We start from the raw sequence: 16,689 nt of genomic DNA, 5'->3' as shown, positions 1-16,689 counted from the left end.
TTCAAACGTGGATTTTTAAATTTCTTTGAAAATATTTTCAATCGTGGATTTTTAAAGAAAATATTTTCAAACGTGGATTTTTAAAGAAAATATTTTCAAACGTGGATTTTTAAAGAAAATATTTTCAAACGTGGATTTTTAAAGAAAATATTTTCAAACGTGGATTTTTAAAGAAAATATTTTCAAACGTGGATTTTTAAAGAAAATATTTTCAAACGTGGATTTTTAAAGAAAATATTTTCAAACGTGGATTTTTAAAGAAAATATTTTCAAACGTGGATTTTTAAAGAAAATATTTTCAAACGTGGATTTTTAAAGAAAATATTTTTAAACGTGGATTTTTAAAGAAAATATTTTCAAACGTGGATTTTTAAAGAAAATATTTTCAAACGTGGATTTTTAAAGAAAATATTTTCAAACGTGGATTTTTAAAGAAAATATTTTCAAACGTGGATTTTTAAAGAAAATATTTTCAAACGTGGATTTTTAAAGAAAATATTTTCAAACGTGGATTTTTAAATTTCTTTGAAAATATTTTCAAACGTGGATTTTTAAAGAAAATATTTTCAAACGTGGATTTTTAAAGAAAATATTTTCAAACGTGGATTTTTAAAGAAAATATTTTCAAACGTGGATTTTTAAAGAAAATATTTTCAAACGTGGATTTTTAAAGAAAATATTTTCAAACGTGGATTTTTAAAGAAAAAATTTTCAAACGTGGATTTTTAAAGAAAATATTTTCAAACGTGGATTTTTAAATTTCTTTGAAAATATTTTCAAACGTGGATTTTTAAAGAAAATATTTTCAAACGTGGATTTTTAAAGAAAATATTTTCAAACGTGGATTTTTAAAGAAAATATTTTCAAACGTGGATTTTTAAAGAAAATATTTTCAAAAGTGGATTTTTAAATTTCTTTGAAAATATTTTCAAACGTGGATTTTTAAAGAAAATATTTTCAAACGTGGATTTTTAAAGAAAATATTTTCAAACGTGGATTTTTAAAGAAAATATTTTCAAACGTGTATTTTTAAAGAAAATATTTTCAAACGTGTATTTTTAAAGAAAATATTTTCAAACGTGGATTTTTAAAGAAAATATTTTCAAACGTGGATTTTTAAAGAAAATATTTTCAAACGTGGATTTTTAAAGAAAATATTTTCAAACGTGGATTTTTAAAGAAAATATTTTCAAACGTGGATTTTTAAAGAAAATATTTTCAAACGTGGATTTTTAAAGAAAATATTTTCAAACGTGGATTTTTAAAGAAAATATTTTCAAACGTGGATTTTTAAAGAAAATATTTTCAAACGTGGATTTTTAAAGAAACATTTTTCACACGTGGATTTTTAAAGAAACATTTTTCAAACGTGGATTTTTAAAGAAAAAAATTCAAACGTGGATTATTAAAGAAAAAAATTCAAACGTGGATTATTAAAGAAAAAAATTTCAAACTTGGATTTTTAACGAAAAAAATTTCAAACTTGGATTTTTAAAGAAAAAAATTTCAAACTTGGATTTTTAAAGAAAAAAATTTCAAACGTGGATTTTTAAAGAAAATATTTTCAAACGTGGATTTTTAAAGAAAATATTTTCAAGCGTGGATTTTTAAAGAAAATATTTTCAAACGTGGATTTTTAAAGAAAATATTTTCAAACGTGGATTTTTAAAGAAAATATTTTCAAACGTGGATTTTTAAAGAAAATATTTTCAAACGTGGATTTTTAAAGAACAATTTTTCAAACGTGGATTTTTAAAGCAAAAAATTTTCAAATGTGGATTTTTAAAGAAAAAATTTCAAACGTGGATTTTTAAAGAAACAATTTTCAAACGTGGATTTTAAAGAAAAAAAATTTCAAACGTGGATTTTTAAAGAAAAAGCTTCAAACGTGGATTTTTAAAGAAAAAAATTTCAAACGTGGATTTTTAAAGAAAAAACTTCAAACGTGGATTTTTAAAGAAACAATTTTCAAACGTGGATTTTTAAAGAAACAATTTTCAAACGTGGATTTTTAAAGAAACAATTTTCAAACGTGGATTTTTAAAGAAACATTTTTCAAACGTGGATTTTTAAAGAAACATTTTTCACACGTGGATTTTTAAAGAAAATATTTTCAAACGTGGATTTTTAAAGAAACATTTTTCACACGTGGATTTTTAAAGAAAATATTTTCAAACGTGGATTTTTAAAGAAAAAAAATTCAAACGTGGATTATTAAAGAAAAAATTTTCAAACTTGGATTGTTAAAGAAAAAATTTTCAAACGTGGATTTTTAAAGAAACATTTTTCAAACGTGGATTTTTAAAGAAACATTTTTCACACGTGGATTTTTAAAGAAATATTTTTCAAACGTGGATATTTTAAAAAAAAAATCAAACGTGGATTTTTAAAGAAAAAATTTTCAAACTTGGATTGTTAAAGAAAAAATTTTCAAACGTGGATTTTCAAAGAAAAAATTTTCAAACGTGGATTTTTAAAGAAAACAAATTTCAAACGTGGATTTTTAAAGAAAAAATTTTCAAACTTGGATTTTTAAAGAAAAAATTTTCAAACTTGGATTTTCAAAGAAAAAAATTTCAAACGTGTATTTTTAAAGAAAACATTTTCAAACGTGGATTTTTAAAGAAAACATTTTCAAACGTGGATTTTTAAAGAAAAAATTTTCAAACGTGGATTTTTAAAGAAAAAATTTTCAAACGTGGATTTTTAAAGAAAACATTTTCAAACGTGGATTTTTAAAGAAAACATTTTCAAACGTGGATTTTAAAGAAAAAATTTTCAAACGTGGATTTTAAAGAAAAAAAATTTCAAACGTGGATTTTTAAAGAAAAATATTTCAAACTTGGATTTTTAAAGAAAAAATTTTCAAACGTGGATTTTTAAAGAAAAAAATTTCAAACTTGGATTTTTAACGAAAAAAATTTCAAACGTGGATTTTTAAAGAAAAAAATTTCAAACTTGGATTTTTAAAGAAAAAAATTTCAAACTTGGATTTTTAAAGAAAAAATTTTCAAACGTGGATTTTTAAAGAAAATATTTTCAAACGTGGATTTTTAAAGAAAATATTTTCAAACGTGGATTTTTAAAGAAAATATTTTCAAACGTGGATTTTTAAAGAAAATATTTTCAAACGTGGATTTTTAAAGAAAATATTTTCAAACGTGGATTTTTAAAGAAAAAAATTTCAAACGTGGATTTTTAAAGAAAACAATTTTCAAACGTGGATTTTTAAAGAAACAATTTTCAAACGTGGATTTTTAAAGAAACATTTTTCAAACGTGGATTTTTAAAGAAACATTTTTCACACGTGGATTTTTAAAGAAAATATTTTCAAACGTGGATTTTTAAAGAAAAAAAATTCAAACGTGGATTATTAAAGAAAAAATTTTCAAACTTGGATTGTTAAAGAAAAAATTTTCAAACGTGGATTTTTAAAGAAACATTTTTCAAACGTGGATTTTTAAAGAAAAAAAATTCAAACGTGGATTATTAAAGAAAAAATTTTCAAACTTGGATTGTTAAAGAAAAAATTTTCAAACGTGGATTTTTAAAGAAACATTTTTCAAACGTGGATTTTTAAAGAAACATTTTTCACACGTGGATTTTTAAAGAAATATTTTTCAAACGTGGATATTTTAAAAAAAAATCAAACGTGGATTTTTAAAGAAAAAATTTTCAAACTTGGATTGTTAAAGAAAAAATTTTCAAACGTGGATTTTCAAAGAAAAAATTTTCAAACGTGGATTTTTAAAGAAAACAAATTTCAAACGTGGATTTTTAAAGAAAAAATTTTCAAACTTGGATTTTTAAAGAAAAAATTTTCAAACTTGGATTTTCAAAGAAAAAAATTTCAAACGTGTATTTTTAAAGAAAACATTTTCAAACGTGGATTTTTAAAGAAAACATTTTCAAACGTGGATTTTTAAAGAAAAAATTTTCAAACGTGGATTTTTAAAGAAAAAATTTTCAAACGTGGATTTTTAAAGAAAACATTTTCAAACGTGGATTTTTAAAGAAAACATTTTCAAACGTGGATTTTAAAGAAAAAATTTTCAAACGTGGATTTTAAAGAAAAAAAATTTCAAACGTGGATTTTTAAAGAAAAATATTTCAAACTTGGATTTTTAAAGAAAAAATTTTCAAACGTGGATTTTTAAAGAAAAAAATTTCAAACTTGGATTTTTAACGAAAAAAATTTCAAACGTGGATTTTTAAAGAAAAAAATTTTAAACTTGGATTTTTAAAGAAAAAAATTTCAAACTTGGATTTTTAAAGAAAAAATTTTCAAACGTGGATTTTTAAAGAAAATATTTTCAAACGTGGATTTTTAAAGAAAATATTTTCAAACGTGGATTTTTAAAGAAAATATTTTCAAACGTGGATTTTTAAAGAAAATATTTTCAAACGTGGATTTTTAAAGAAAATATTTTCAAACGTGGATTTTTAAAGAAAATATTTTCAAACGTGGATTTTTAAAGAAAAAAATTTCAAACGTGGATTTTTAAAGAAAACATTTCCAAACGTGGATTTTTAAAGAACAAATTTTCAAACGTGGATTTTTAAAGAAAACATTTTCAAACGTGGATTTTTAAAGAAAACATTTTCAAACGTGGATTTTTAAAGAACAATTTTTCAAACGTGGATTTTTAAAGCAAAAAATTTTCAAACGTGGATTTTTAAAGAAAACATTTTCAAACGTGGATTTTTAAAGAACAATTTTTCAAACGTGGATTTTTAAAGCAAAAAATTTTCAAACGTGGATTTTTAAAGAAAAAATTTCAAACGTGGATTTTTAAAGAAACAATTTTCAAACGTGGATTTTTAAAGAAAAAAAATTTCAAACGTGGATTTTTAAAGAATAAACTTCAAACGTGGATTTTTAAAGAAAAAAATTTCAAACGTGGATTTTTAAAGAAACAATTTTCAAACGTGGATTTTTAAAGAAAAAAAATTTCAAACGTGGATTTTTAAAGAAAAAACTTCAAACGTGGATTTTTAAAGAAAAAAATTTCAAACGTGGATTTTTAAAGAAAAAAATTTCAAACGTGGATTTTTAAAGAAACATTTTTCAAACGTGGATTTTTAAAGAAACATTTTTCACACGTGGATTTTTAAAGAAACATTTTTCAAACGTGGATTTTTAAAGAAAAAAATTCAAACGTGGATTATTAAAGAAAAAAATTCAAACGTGGATTTTTAAAGAAAAAAATGTCAAACGTGGATTTTTAAAGAAAACCTTTCCAAACGTGGATTTTTAAAGAAAAAATTTTCAAACGTGGATTTTAAAGAAAAAATTTTCAAACGTGGATTTTTAAAGAAAAAATTTTCAAACGTGGATTTTTAAAGAAAAAATTTTCAAACGTGGATTTTTAAAGAAAACATTTTCAAACGTGGATTTTTAAAGAAAACATTTTCAAACGTGGATTTTAAAGAAAAAATTTTCAAACGTGGATTTTAAAGAAAAAAAAATTCAAACGTGGATTTTAAAGAAAATATTTTCAAACTTGGATTTTTAAAGAAAATATTTTCAAACGTGGATTTTTAAAGAAAATATTTTCAAACGTGGATTTTTAAAGAAAACATTTCCAAACGTGGATTTTTAAAGAAAACATTTCCAAACGTGGATTTTTAAAGAACAAATTTTCAAACGTGGATTTTTAAAGAAAACATTTTCAAACGTGGATTTTTAAAGAAAACATTTTCAAACGTGGATTTTTAAAGAACAATTTTTCAAACGTGGATTTTTAAAGAAAACATTTTCAAACGTGGATTTTTAAAGAAAACATTTTCAAACGTGGATTTTTAAAGAACAATTTTTCAAACGTGGATTTTTAAAGAAAACATTTTCAAACGTGGATTTTTAAAGAACAATTTTTCAAACGTGGATTTTTAAAGCAAAAAATTTTCACACGTGGATTTTTAAAGAAAAAATTTCAAACGTGGATTGTTAAAGAAACAATTTTCAAACGTGGATTTTTAAAGAAAAAAAATTTCAAACGTGGGTTTTTAAAGAAAAAACTTCAAACGTGGATTTTTAAAGAAAAAAATTTCAAACGTGGATTTTTAAAGAAAAAAATTTCAAACGTGGATTTTTAAAGAAACATTTTTCAAACGTGGATTTTTAAAGAAACATTTTTCACACGTGGATTTTTAAAGAAACATTTTTCAAACGTGGATTTTTAAAGAAAAAAATTCAAACGTGGATTATTAAAGAAAAAAATTCAAACGTGGATTTTTAAAGAAAAAAAATTCAAACGTGGATTTTTAAAGAAAACATTTCCAAACGTGGATTTTTAAAGAAAACATTTTCAAACGTGGATTTTTAAGGAAAACATTTTCAAACGTGGATTTTTAAAGAAAACATTTTCAAACGTGGATTTTTAAAGCAAAAAATTTTCAAACGTGGATTTTTAAAGAAAAAATTTCAAAAAGAAAAAAAATTTCAAACGTGGATTTTTAAAGAAAAAATTTCAAACGTGGATTTTTAAAGAAAAAACTTCAAACGTGGATTTTTAAAGAAAAAAATTTCAAACGTGGATTTTTAAAGAAAAAACTTCAAACGTGGATTTTTAAAGAAACAATTTTCAAACGTGGATTTTTAAAGAAACAGTTTTCAAACGTGGATTTTTAAAGAAACAATTTTCAAACGTGGATTTTTAAAGAAACATTTTTCAAACGTGGATTTTTAAAGAAAAATTTTTCACACGTGGATTTTTAAAGAAACATTTTTCAAACGTGGATTTTTAAAGAAAAAAAATTCAAACGTGGATTATTAAAGAAAAAATTTTCAAACTTGGATTGTTAAAGAAAAAATTTTCAAACGTGGATTTTTAAAGAAACATTTTTCAAACGTGGATTTTTAAAGAAACATTTTTCAAACGTGTATTTTTAAAGAAAAAAAATTCAAACGTGGATTTTTAAAGAAAAAATTTTCAAACTTGGATTGTTAAAGAAAAAATTTTCAAACGTGGATTTTCAAAGAAAAAATTTTCAAACGTTGATTTTCAAAGAAAAAATTTTCAAACGTGGATTTTTAAAGAAAACAAATTTCAAACGTGGATTTTTAAAGAAAAAATTTTCAAACTTGGATTTTTAAAGAAAAAATTTTCAAACGTGGATTTTCAAAGAAAAAAATTTCAAACGTGGATTTTTAAAGAAAACATTTTCAAACGTGGATTTTTAAAGAAAAAATTTTCAAACGTGGATTTTTAAAGAAAACATTTTCAAACGTGGATTTTTAAAGAAAAAATTTTCAAACGTGGATTTTTAAAGAAAAAATTTTCAAACCTGGATTCTTAAAGAAAAAATTTTCAAACGTGGATTTTTAAAGAAAAAATTTCAAACGTGGATTTTTAAAGAAAATATTTTCAAACCTGGATTCTTAAAGAAAAAATTTTCAAACGTGGATTTTTAAAGAAAAAATTTTCAAACCTGGATTTTTAAAGAAAAAATTTTCAAACCTGGATTCTTAAAGAAAAAATTTTCAAACGTGGATTTTTAAAGAAAAAATTTTCAAACCTGGATTCTTAAAGAAAAAATTTTCAAACGTGGATTTTTAAAGAAAAAATTTCAAACGTGGATTTTTAAAGAAAAAATTTTCAAACGTGGAGTTTTAAGGAAAAAAATTTCAAAAATTTAAACGTAGATTTTTAAAGAAAAATATTTTAAACGTTGATTTTTAAATAAACATTTTTTTAAACGTTGATTTTTAAATAAACATTTTTCAATCGTGGATTTTTAAATAAACATTTTTCAATCGTGGATTGTTAAAGAACAATTTTTCAAACATAGATTTTAAAAAAACATTTTTCAAACGCGACGAGCTAAGTCGATCTGGCTATGTGTGTCCGTCCGTCATTCCGTCCGTCCGTCCGTCTGTCCGTCTGTCCATCTAAACCTTGTAATCACGCTACAGGTCGCAATTTTGATCGCATCGTCACGAAATTTTGCATGTTGATGGGGGTCTCGGAGGGGAAGAAGCCTATTGATTTTGGCGATGGTCGGATAATATTTAGGTGTCGGAAAGGGCAAAAAACTTAGGTGGATAAAAAGACAACGTTTTTTTCCAAAGCGAATATCTCAGCTTCTATATGGGGTATATAGCAAAAGCAAAACCTGACAATAAAAGTAAAAAATATCACCTTTCTAATTATGTAAAGTAGGTTCTCGTAGGTGATCAAACAACGAATATATCGCAATAGTCGCAAATAAAACCCAAATTTTAATTTTTGCGATTTTAATTATAATGACGAATATCACAGCTTTGGTTGGGGACTTTCCAAAAGCAAAGTCTGGTTATGAAAGTAGAAGATCCTATCTTTACAATGATGTAAACTAGGTCGGCGTAGGTGACCAAATAACGGAGATATCACAATAGTCGGTAATACATCCCATTTTTCCACTTTTTTGGAAATCACGCTACAGGTCGCAATCTTGATCGGATCGTCACGAAATTTTGAGTGTTAATGGGGGCCACACAGATGAAGAAGCCTATTGATTTTGGTGATCGTCGGATAATATTTAGGGGTTGTAATGGGCAAAAAACTTATTTGGAGAAAAAGACAACGTTTTTTTTCCAAAGCGAATATCTCAGCTTCAATATAGGGTATACCAAAAGCAAAACCTGGCTATGAAAGTAGGAAATATCGCCTTTCTAATCATGTAAAGTAGGTTCTCATAGGTGATCAAACAACTAATATATCGCAATAGCCGCTAATAGAACCCAACTTTTTATTTTTGCGATTTTAATAATAATGACGAATATCACAGCTTCGGTTGGGGATCTTCCAAAAACAAAGTCTGACTATGAAAGTAGAAAATCCCATCTTTACAGTGATGCAAAGTAGGTTGCTGTAGGTGGCCACATAACGGAGATATCACAATAGTCCGCAATACATCCCATTTTTTCATTTTCTCTAATCACGCTACAGGTCGCAATTTTGATCGGAACGTCACGAAATTTTGATCTAAAGCAGGTTGGCGTAGGTATCCAAGTAACGGAGATATCGCAATAGTCGGTAATACATCCCATTTTTCCACTTTTTTGGAAATCGCGGGTCGCAATTTTAATTGTTATTGGGATTCCCACAGAGGAAAAAACCTTTTGATTTTTGATAATGGTCGGATATTATTCAGGGGTCGGAATGTGCAATAGTCGGTAATGCATCCCTTTTTCCATTTTTGTGCAATCACACTACGAAATTTTGATCGGATCCTCACGAAATGTTGGGGGTTGATGGGGGTCTAACAGAGAAAGAAGCCTATTCATGGTTGGCATACATCCCACTTTTCCATTTTTTATTTGGGTTGTACTGTCGATGCACTTAAATGCGTTTGTTATGAAGACATTCAGAGCAAAGGCGCTAAGCTATCCCAATTTTAATATTTTGAATTTAATTAGTCAAAAGCTTATGAACAGGGGTATTGGTGTAGGGTGTCACATAGTCGGCGCCGACCCGACTATAGCCTTGGCTCACTTGTTTCAAATATGGATTTTTAAACGTGGTTTTTTTCCTCCAAAACAACAACACACATTTCACAATTTTAAAATTTGAAAACCGACAGCTCCTAGTATGTATTTCATCTAAATCTACACTTTTTGGAATTATCAGGCCTTTATCTCAGAAACGAATAGGAATTTGGCCTTGCTGTCTTTAGCAATATTGTAGCCCTAAACTAGTAGAACTTATCTTTTGGAAAAACCACATCAGAAAAACTCCATCTAGGGCATCAAAATCTATAAAATATAGAAAATTTTTACACAATTGCTGAAATTCTGGTCAGTATCAGCTGAACTACTGGGCGTTGAACCAAGTAACCTTTTGCAAAAATCTTCCAAATAAAGTCCTCAACAATTTTTTAGGAGATTCTGAAACTCTAAAATGCTTGTTTCAGCGGTATTTTACATCATATCTTTTATAATTACATGTTCTGAAGAGTTATGTATTACATTCCAGAGAATATTTTTCCAACAGAAAATATTCAGAAAAAATTAACGGTTTGGGAGATACGGTGTGAAATGTATACAAATTGTAGAATTTTTGCATATATTTTGAAATTTGATGCAATAAGTGTAGTTTTTCGATTTCATTATTTCTCCAAATATTTTACTCTTGTCCTTATCTACAAATTCAGAGGTCAAAGGAAGATTCACATTGGTTTCTGAAATATAGCACCGAATTTCTTTAAAAACTCAATATTTAACCATGTTTAGATGTGGCCATAAAATCCGAGCTGGATCTGACACAACAAAACCCAACTAGGGTTTCTTGTCATTTTGGGTCTGTACTTACAAAAACTCCTCAGTTCGAATTGTTTGCACAAGATCACCTTAAAAATGTTGCACAGTATTATAAGGTGTATATCGGCGTATGATAAATATTTTCACACAATATCGTCCATACGCTCCATGCCTTACGCATATTGACAGTGCCAGCGAACACTTTCAGTTTTAATATTTTAAATAAATACAAAAACAACAATTGAAATTTTCCTTGTCAACATTGTAACTATGGAGGAGGAAAATCATTTGAGTTGTTCAATCACTTGCCAACATTTCCGCTTTCCTTTAGGCACTGCAAACCCCACGCGCTAACGCAACGCACACACAGACAGTCATTTGCATTGTTAATGAATAAAAAAATCCCCCTACCGATGGGGAAGTAAAAAATCTACTCTGCTCGATGAAAGTGAATTTGAGACTCCTAGGACGTTGGGTGATTGGTTGTCGGTTGTCTTAGCGACTTTTGAAGTGGGCAATGTGGAAATGTTGTCAATGTATTGACAACCACTCAAAAGTGTGACATTCAAAAAGAAAACAAATAATAAATAAAACAACAAAATGAAAACAAATATGTAAATACAAGCAAGCTGTAGTGTGTCGACGTGGTATGTGTGGCAGGCAGGAGAGGCTGCATTACTTTATGGTTTGCGGCAGATAAAGAAATATTGATAAACAACTAAAAAGGAAAGGAAAACAATTTTTGTTGTTATTATTTTCACAAACAACAACTTCGACAAAGAACAAGTAAATAAAAAGACATTGAGAAAATTGAGTGTGTACAGAAGAGGTTTGCTGGCTGGCTGGTTGGTTGGTAGCAACTATATGGTGTGAATCCATAAAGAAATTGTATACTTTTTTCTCCCTTGTTTCTTTATTCTTGTTATTTACATATTGAATTTCGATAAATTTGCCGTCTTTTGAGGTTATCAACTCAAAGGAACCGAACTCAACTGTAAATACAATTGACGATTTTGGTCCACATTTTTTGTTTGCTGTGAGTAAGTATTGTTGGAAAATTACAAGTGTTTATATTATTAAAATTTGCAACACTTTGTTGTTGGTTTTCGCATCATTTGTATAAGATTTTAAAGTTACGTAAAAGGGCAATAATGGAATTTGTTCATGAAACATAAGGTGTATAATAGGCCGGGGCGATTTGTATGCAAGGAAAAATACCTTATTGGGTCCTTCGCATTTCTGATTCCTGGGATTGTACGGATCAAAAAAGTTCACTAGACCATGTGTATACGGTGAAAATGGAGCCTCCCGATTTTGACTACAATTTTTTTATCCACAAGGCAAAAACTGCTTGAAGGAGTGTTCCAATCTTTTTGTGATGCACTAGAGAATTCTCAACTAAAGTCTGTTGTTGTCTTAGTGCTGGATCGAAAATTTCAAGGGTTTGGCTGTTATATGCCAACATATCCAAAACAAAGTGGATAAAAGACTTCAGAATCGGGAGGCTCGGTTTTCACCGTAGACATATAGTCTAGTGACATTTTTTGCCCAGTACAATCCCAGAAATCAAAAATTCGAAGGGCCCAATAAAGTGTTCAAATCACCCCACCCTAGTGTACAACAATACACACTAAGTTTTATTTTCTGAAAGCCAATGAAATGTTGGTTAATGATGTATAGGAATTTGGAATAAACCTGACAATATCCTGTGTATGACTGTACATATGCATGTTAATGACCCCTTGCCATCTCAGGGTACGCATGTTTGTATTTGCATGAGTTTTCTGTGTCGATAGCAGCAAATTCCGGAATGTCTGCTCCAAATTTTTTTGGTCCGTGCCGGGAGGGAGGAAAACCAGGACCAATATGGATGTGCTCGGTTTGTCACATACAAATTTACCATACTCAGACTTCAGCGAGAATCAATAGATACTGGGAATAGGTGCCTCTCAGGGGTTGTTCTTATTGAGTTGAATAATTTTATTGAAGTGAAAATACAAAGTACAATGAAGTTTCTATGTAGAATAAAAGACAAAAAGCAAAGGTTACTTATACAATGTAAAATATTAATTGATTAAACACAGTACTTCAACACTTCCCCTTGTTTAAATGATTAATATTTAAAATTTTTACGAAGTGCAGCAATCGAAGTTTTGGTAACGGTTTGGTCATCATGTCTGCAATTTGATTTTCAGTTGAGATTTGAGACACCATAATATCGCCTTCAATTACCTTTTCACGAATGAAGAAGTGCTTTAAATAAATGTGCTTCGTTCGCTTGTGAAACTCTGGATTTTGAGACAGTCTGATAGCAGCAGTATTATCGATGTGTATTACCGGTACTTCATTATAATTAATTAAGTCATTGTAGAGGCTTTTCAACCACATCAATTCCTTAGCGGCCTCACTCGCTGCTATGATTTCAGCTTCGGTTGTTGAGGTAGATACGGTTGGCTGTATTTGACTTATCCATGATATAGGACTGCCTGCATAACATGCTACTACTCCAGTTGTTGATCGTCCTGTGCTCATACAGCCTCCATAATCTGCATCACTATAGCATTCCAATTTCTTTAAACCGTTCGTTTTGTAAATTATTCCATAGTCAAGTGTGCCAGCAATGTAACGAAGAACCCGCTTAAGTCTTTGTACATCTTCACTTGTAGGGGATTCCAGAGATCTTGACAGAACACCGACACTAAATGCCAAATCTGGCCTAGTTCCCAACATTAAATACATTATTGCTCCAACTGCTTTACGATATGGAAAATCATTTGTTGATTTTTGAACTTCTGCAACGGTTGTTGTACTTTCCATCGGAGTTGATACTGCTCTACATTCAGAAAAGTTAAATTTTTCCAAAATTTTCTTAGCATATGACTTCTGACTTATCTTTACAGAATCATCCGACTTTTCAATTTCTAGACCAAGAAAGTAATTTGCATCTTTGTGTGTAATTTTAAATTCAGCTTTAAGTTCATCTAGAAAGATCTTCAAGTCGTTTACATCAGACGCAGCAACTAAACCATCGTCTACATACAGAGCAAGAATGATTTTCTTCCCCTGTTTTTCTCTGGTGTATAGACAACTGTCAGCCGAGCTTGTTTTAAATCCCAATTTGGTTAAAAATTTTCGCATTCTAGTATTCCAGCACCGTGGTGCTTGTTTAAGACCATACAGACTTCTTTTTAGAGAACAAACTCTATTTGTTCCGTCATCAAATCCTTTTGGCTGTTTCATAAAAATTATTTCGTCCAACTCTCCATAAAGGAAGGCAGTCGAAACATCGAACTGTGCTAAGTACATCTTCTCTGTGACTGCAACACTTAACAGAGACCGAATTGTGGACATCCTTGCTACCGGACTAAAAGTTTGGTCATAATCAAGTCCTTTTGTTTGATTATATCCTTTAATGACTAGTCTCGCCTTGAAGGTATCCACACTGCCATCCGCATTGGTTTTTACTTTGTAAACCCATTTTGATGGGAGAGCTTTAGCACCCTTCGGAAGTTCGGTAAGTACCCATGTTTTGTTTTCTATTAACGAATTCATTTCCTTTTCCATGGCTGCTACCCACTCTGATCTTTGGTCGCCTTTAGTAGCTTCAGAATATGAATTTGGAGTTTCTATGCTATTAACAAACTCCTGGGAAACCATAGCCAACTCGCCATGAGTTGTTTTTGGAATTATTACCTTTCTATTTCTTAATTTCCTGTAATTGCAATTCTCTTCTTCAGATTCTTGTCCATCCTTGCTTCCTGATATAGCATCTTCAAACTCACTGTCAGATGTTGCATTTCTCTCTAAATTATCTTCAGGGTTGCTGCTCGAAGGTTTATCATTTTGTTCTTCTAAATTTGGTGAATCTTTGGCTAATTGATCATCTTGTGGTTCTATGTTTGGATCCAACTCTTCATTCAGTCCACTCTGAATTTCATCATCTTGAATTAAATCATTGAAACGTCTAATCTTTGACAAATCAATACGTTGTGTATCAGGATTTACGTTGGATTTTATTATGGTTTTTTCTTCTAAGCGATTATTATTTGTTTTCTCTACAAATTTAACATCTCTCGAAACATGAACTTCTCTCTTTTCTGGTATATAAATACGATATCGCTCGTCCCCATCATATCCTACCAGGTATCCCTTTTCAGCCTTTTTGTCCATTTTCTTTCGCTTTTGACTTGGAATGTGCATATAACATGTCGACGCAATGATTCGCAAATGTCGGATTCTAGGTTTCTTACCATACCATTTTTCGAATGGGCTAATATCAGCTTCGGATGACTTTCCTGTTCTGTTTAAAATATATATTGCTGATTTCACAAATTCACACCATAGTGATTCTGGAAATTCAATTTCCTTATTTGCGTACTTGAAAGTCCTTGCCATTTCTACGATCGTTCTATTCTCTCTTTCAGCACACCCATTTTGCTGCGGGGTATATGGAGCAGTCAACTCATGAGTAACTCCATGCTGAGCAAGAATTTTTCTGACGTCATCGTTGTCAAATTCGCCACCGTTGTCGCTAATTAACGTTTTTACAGTGTGACCTTGACATTTTGCGTGAATCAACATCTCTTTAATCGAATCTTTCACTTCTGATTTTTGTTTTAAGAAAAACCCATATCGATATTTCGTATAATGATCTTTAAATACTACAAGGTACCTGTATCTTCTGAATGAAGGTGGAAAAGGGCCACATACATCTGTTGATACTATTTCTCCTGGTTGACTAGCAGCGTCACGTCTTCCAAAAGGTTTCCTAGAAGACTTTCCAAAAATGCATGGTTCACAATTTTCACTTGTATTCTTCACTGAAATTCCCATTTCCTTTTTAAGCTTCATTTTAACATGACGATAGTCCTGATGTCCCCAGCGTTCGTGGTATAACTGTAACACCGACTTTTCTTCAAGTAGGGATATATTCTGTGTGTGTGAATTTGGACGGACATTAAGCTTATATAGTGTGCCATTGATTTCTCGTTGACCATGTACCACAAGTTCTTCATCGACGTACATTTTGCATTCATTTGTGGTAGATGTAAATTTGCTATTTGGGTTTCTATCGTGTGCAGCTAAAATCGAAAAAAGGTTTCGAGATATAGTTGGAACATACCATACGTCGTTTAGAGTTACAATTCTTTCCTTATTGTTGACTTTCGATAACAGCTCTATTTTTCCCTTCCCAATGGCTTTTAAACACTCTTTTCCTGCAGACTGTATTGAATTGGGTTGTTCAAATTCTTCGTATTTCACAAAATACTTATCTGAATTGGTAACATGTTTTGTTGCACCGTTGTCGAACCACCATTCCAAACTTGAATCTGCGATATTTACTTCGTTTGACATCGCATGTAGTGCCACATGTGTATGATTCTTAACTGGTTGTGACTTGGAAGGCTTGCCATCTGCAATCCACTTGCGACATTCTTTTATCCAATGGCCTTTCTTCTTACAGTAATGGCAAATACTGTCCTTTTTAGTACTTACATTCTTGCTTTTGGAATACTTCTCTTTTATGACTAAAGCTTCTTGACCTTCAACGTTCTCAGGTTTCTTGAAATTGCGTTCATATAGGCAAAGCTGCATAATAAGTTCGTCTAAGGACTTATCCTCATCCCGAGTTATCATCATCCAACTCGATTTGAACATTTCGAACGATGATGGTAGCACGTGCAGAATCTTGCAAATAAGAAGCAGTTCTGGAAGTTTTTGATTACCTTTTAATTCCAAACCAGCGTTAATTTCTGTCCACAAACTTTTAAGTTTTGAAATGTGCGTTGAAACATCCAAATTTTCAACCCACTCAAACGAGAAAAGTGCTGTGCACATCTTGAACAATTGGTCCTTGGATGTTGCTTCGAATTGTTGGTGTAATGCTTCCCAAACATCAGCTGCCGATTCTTTGTCCATTACCTTCATATATATCTCATCAGATATGGTACTAGCAATAAGGGTTTTGGCGAGACCGTTCGTTTTCCTGTAAAACGCAGACCGAGTATTGTAATCTTTCTCCACAGCTTCAGTTGCTCCCTCTTTTAAAGGTTCTGGCTTTGTAATTTTTCTTGAAACCACATCCAGAGCTCCTTCATAAAAATCTAGGAGATCTTTGACTTTTCTCTTCCAAATTGCCCAATCGCATTCTCCTGTTAATGGCTTGATGGTCTTGCAAAACTCCATGATTCTAACGTTCAAATTCTATTCACAAATTGAAAAAAAAAATTTTTCACAATTCTTGAATTTAATTTTTTTTCTTTTTCAAATGTCATGGAGAGCCCATAACCTATTGAGTTGAATAATTTTATTGAAGTGAAAATACAAAGTACAATGAAGTTTCTATGTAGAATAAAAGACAAAAAGCAAAGGTTACTTATACAATGTAAAATATTAATTGATTAAACACAGTACTTCAACAGTTCTGGTCTCGCACATGTGAGGGAATA

General features: G+C 29.7%; 1 protein-coding gene across 1 annotated transcript in view; it reads right to left on the bottom strand.

Annotated features, from left to right (window-relative positions):
• The window catches only part of LOC141392539 (uncharacterized), a 62,408-nt gene extending 45,982 nt beyond the window's left edge, over positions 1-16,426 (bottom strand). Inside the window, exons 1-3 of the mRNA XM_073965474.1 lie at positions 14,951-16,426; positions 14,023-14,209; positions 12,473-13,272 (exon numbers count right to left, since the gene is read on the bottom strand). Coding sequence (XP_073821575.1) covers positions 12,473-13,272; positions 14,023-14,209; positions 14,951-16,426 — 2,463 coding nt within the window. The remainder of the gene's footprint in view (positions 1-12,472; positions 13,273-14,022; positions 14,210-14,950) is intronic.
• Positions 16,427-16,689: the final 263 nt, after the last annotated feature.

The sequence above is a fragment of the Musca autumnalis genome, unplaced genomic scaffold (assembly GCF_047663935.1).
Source record: "Musca autumnalis isolate F117 unplaced genomic scaffold, ASM4766393v1 scaffold_2, whole genome shotgun sequence".
NCBI classification, from domain to species: domain Eukaryota; kingdom Metazoa; phylum Arthropoda; class Insecta; order Diptera; family Muscidae; genus Musca; species Musca autumnalis.
This window is presented reverse-complemented; position numbering and strand designations above follow the sequence as displayed.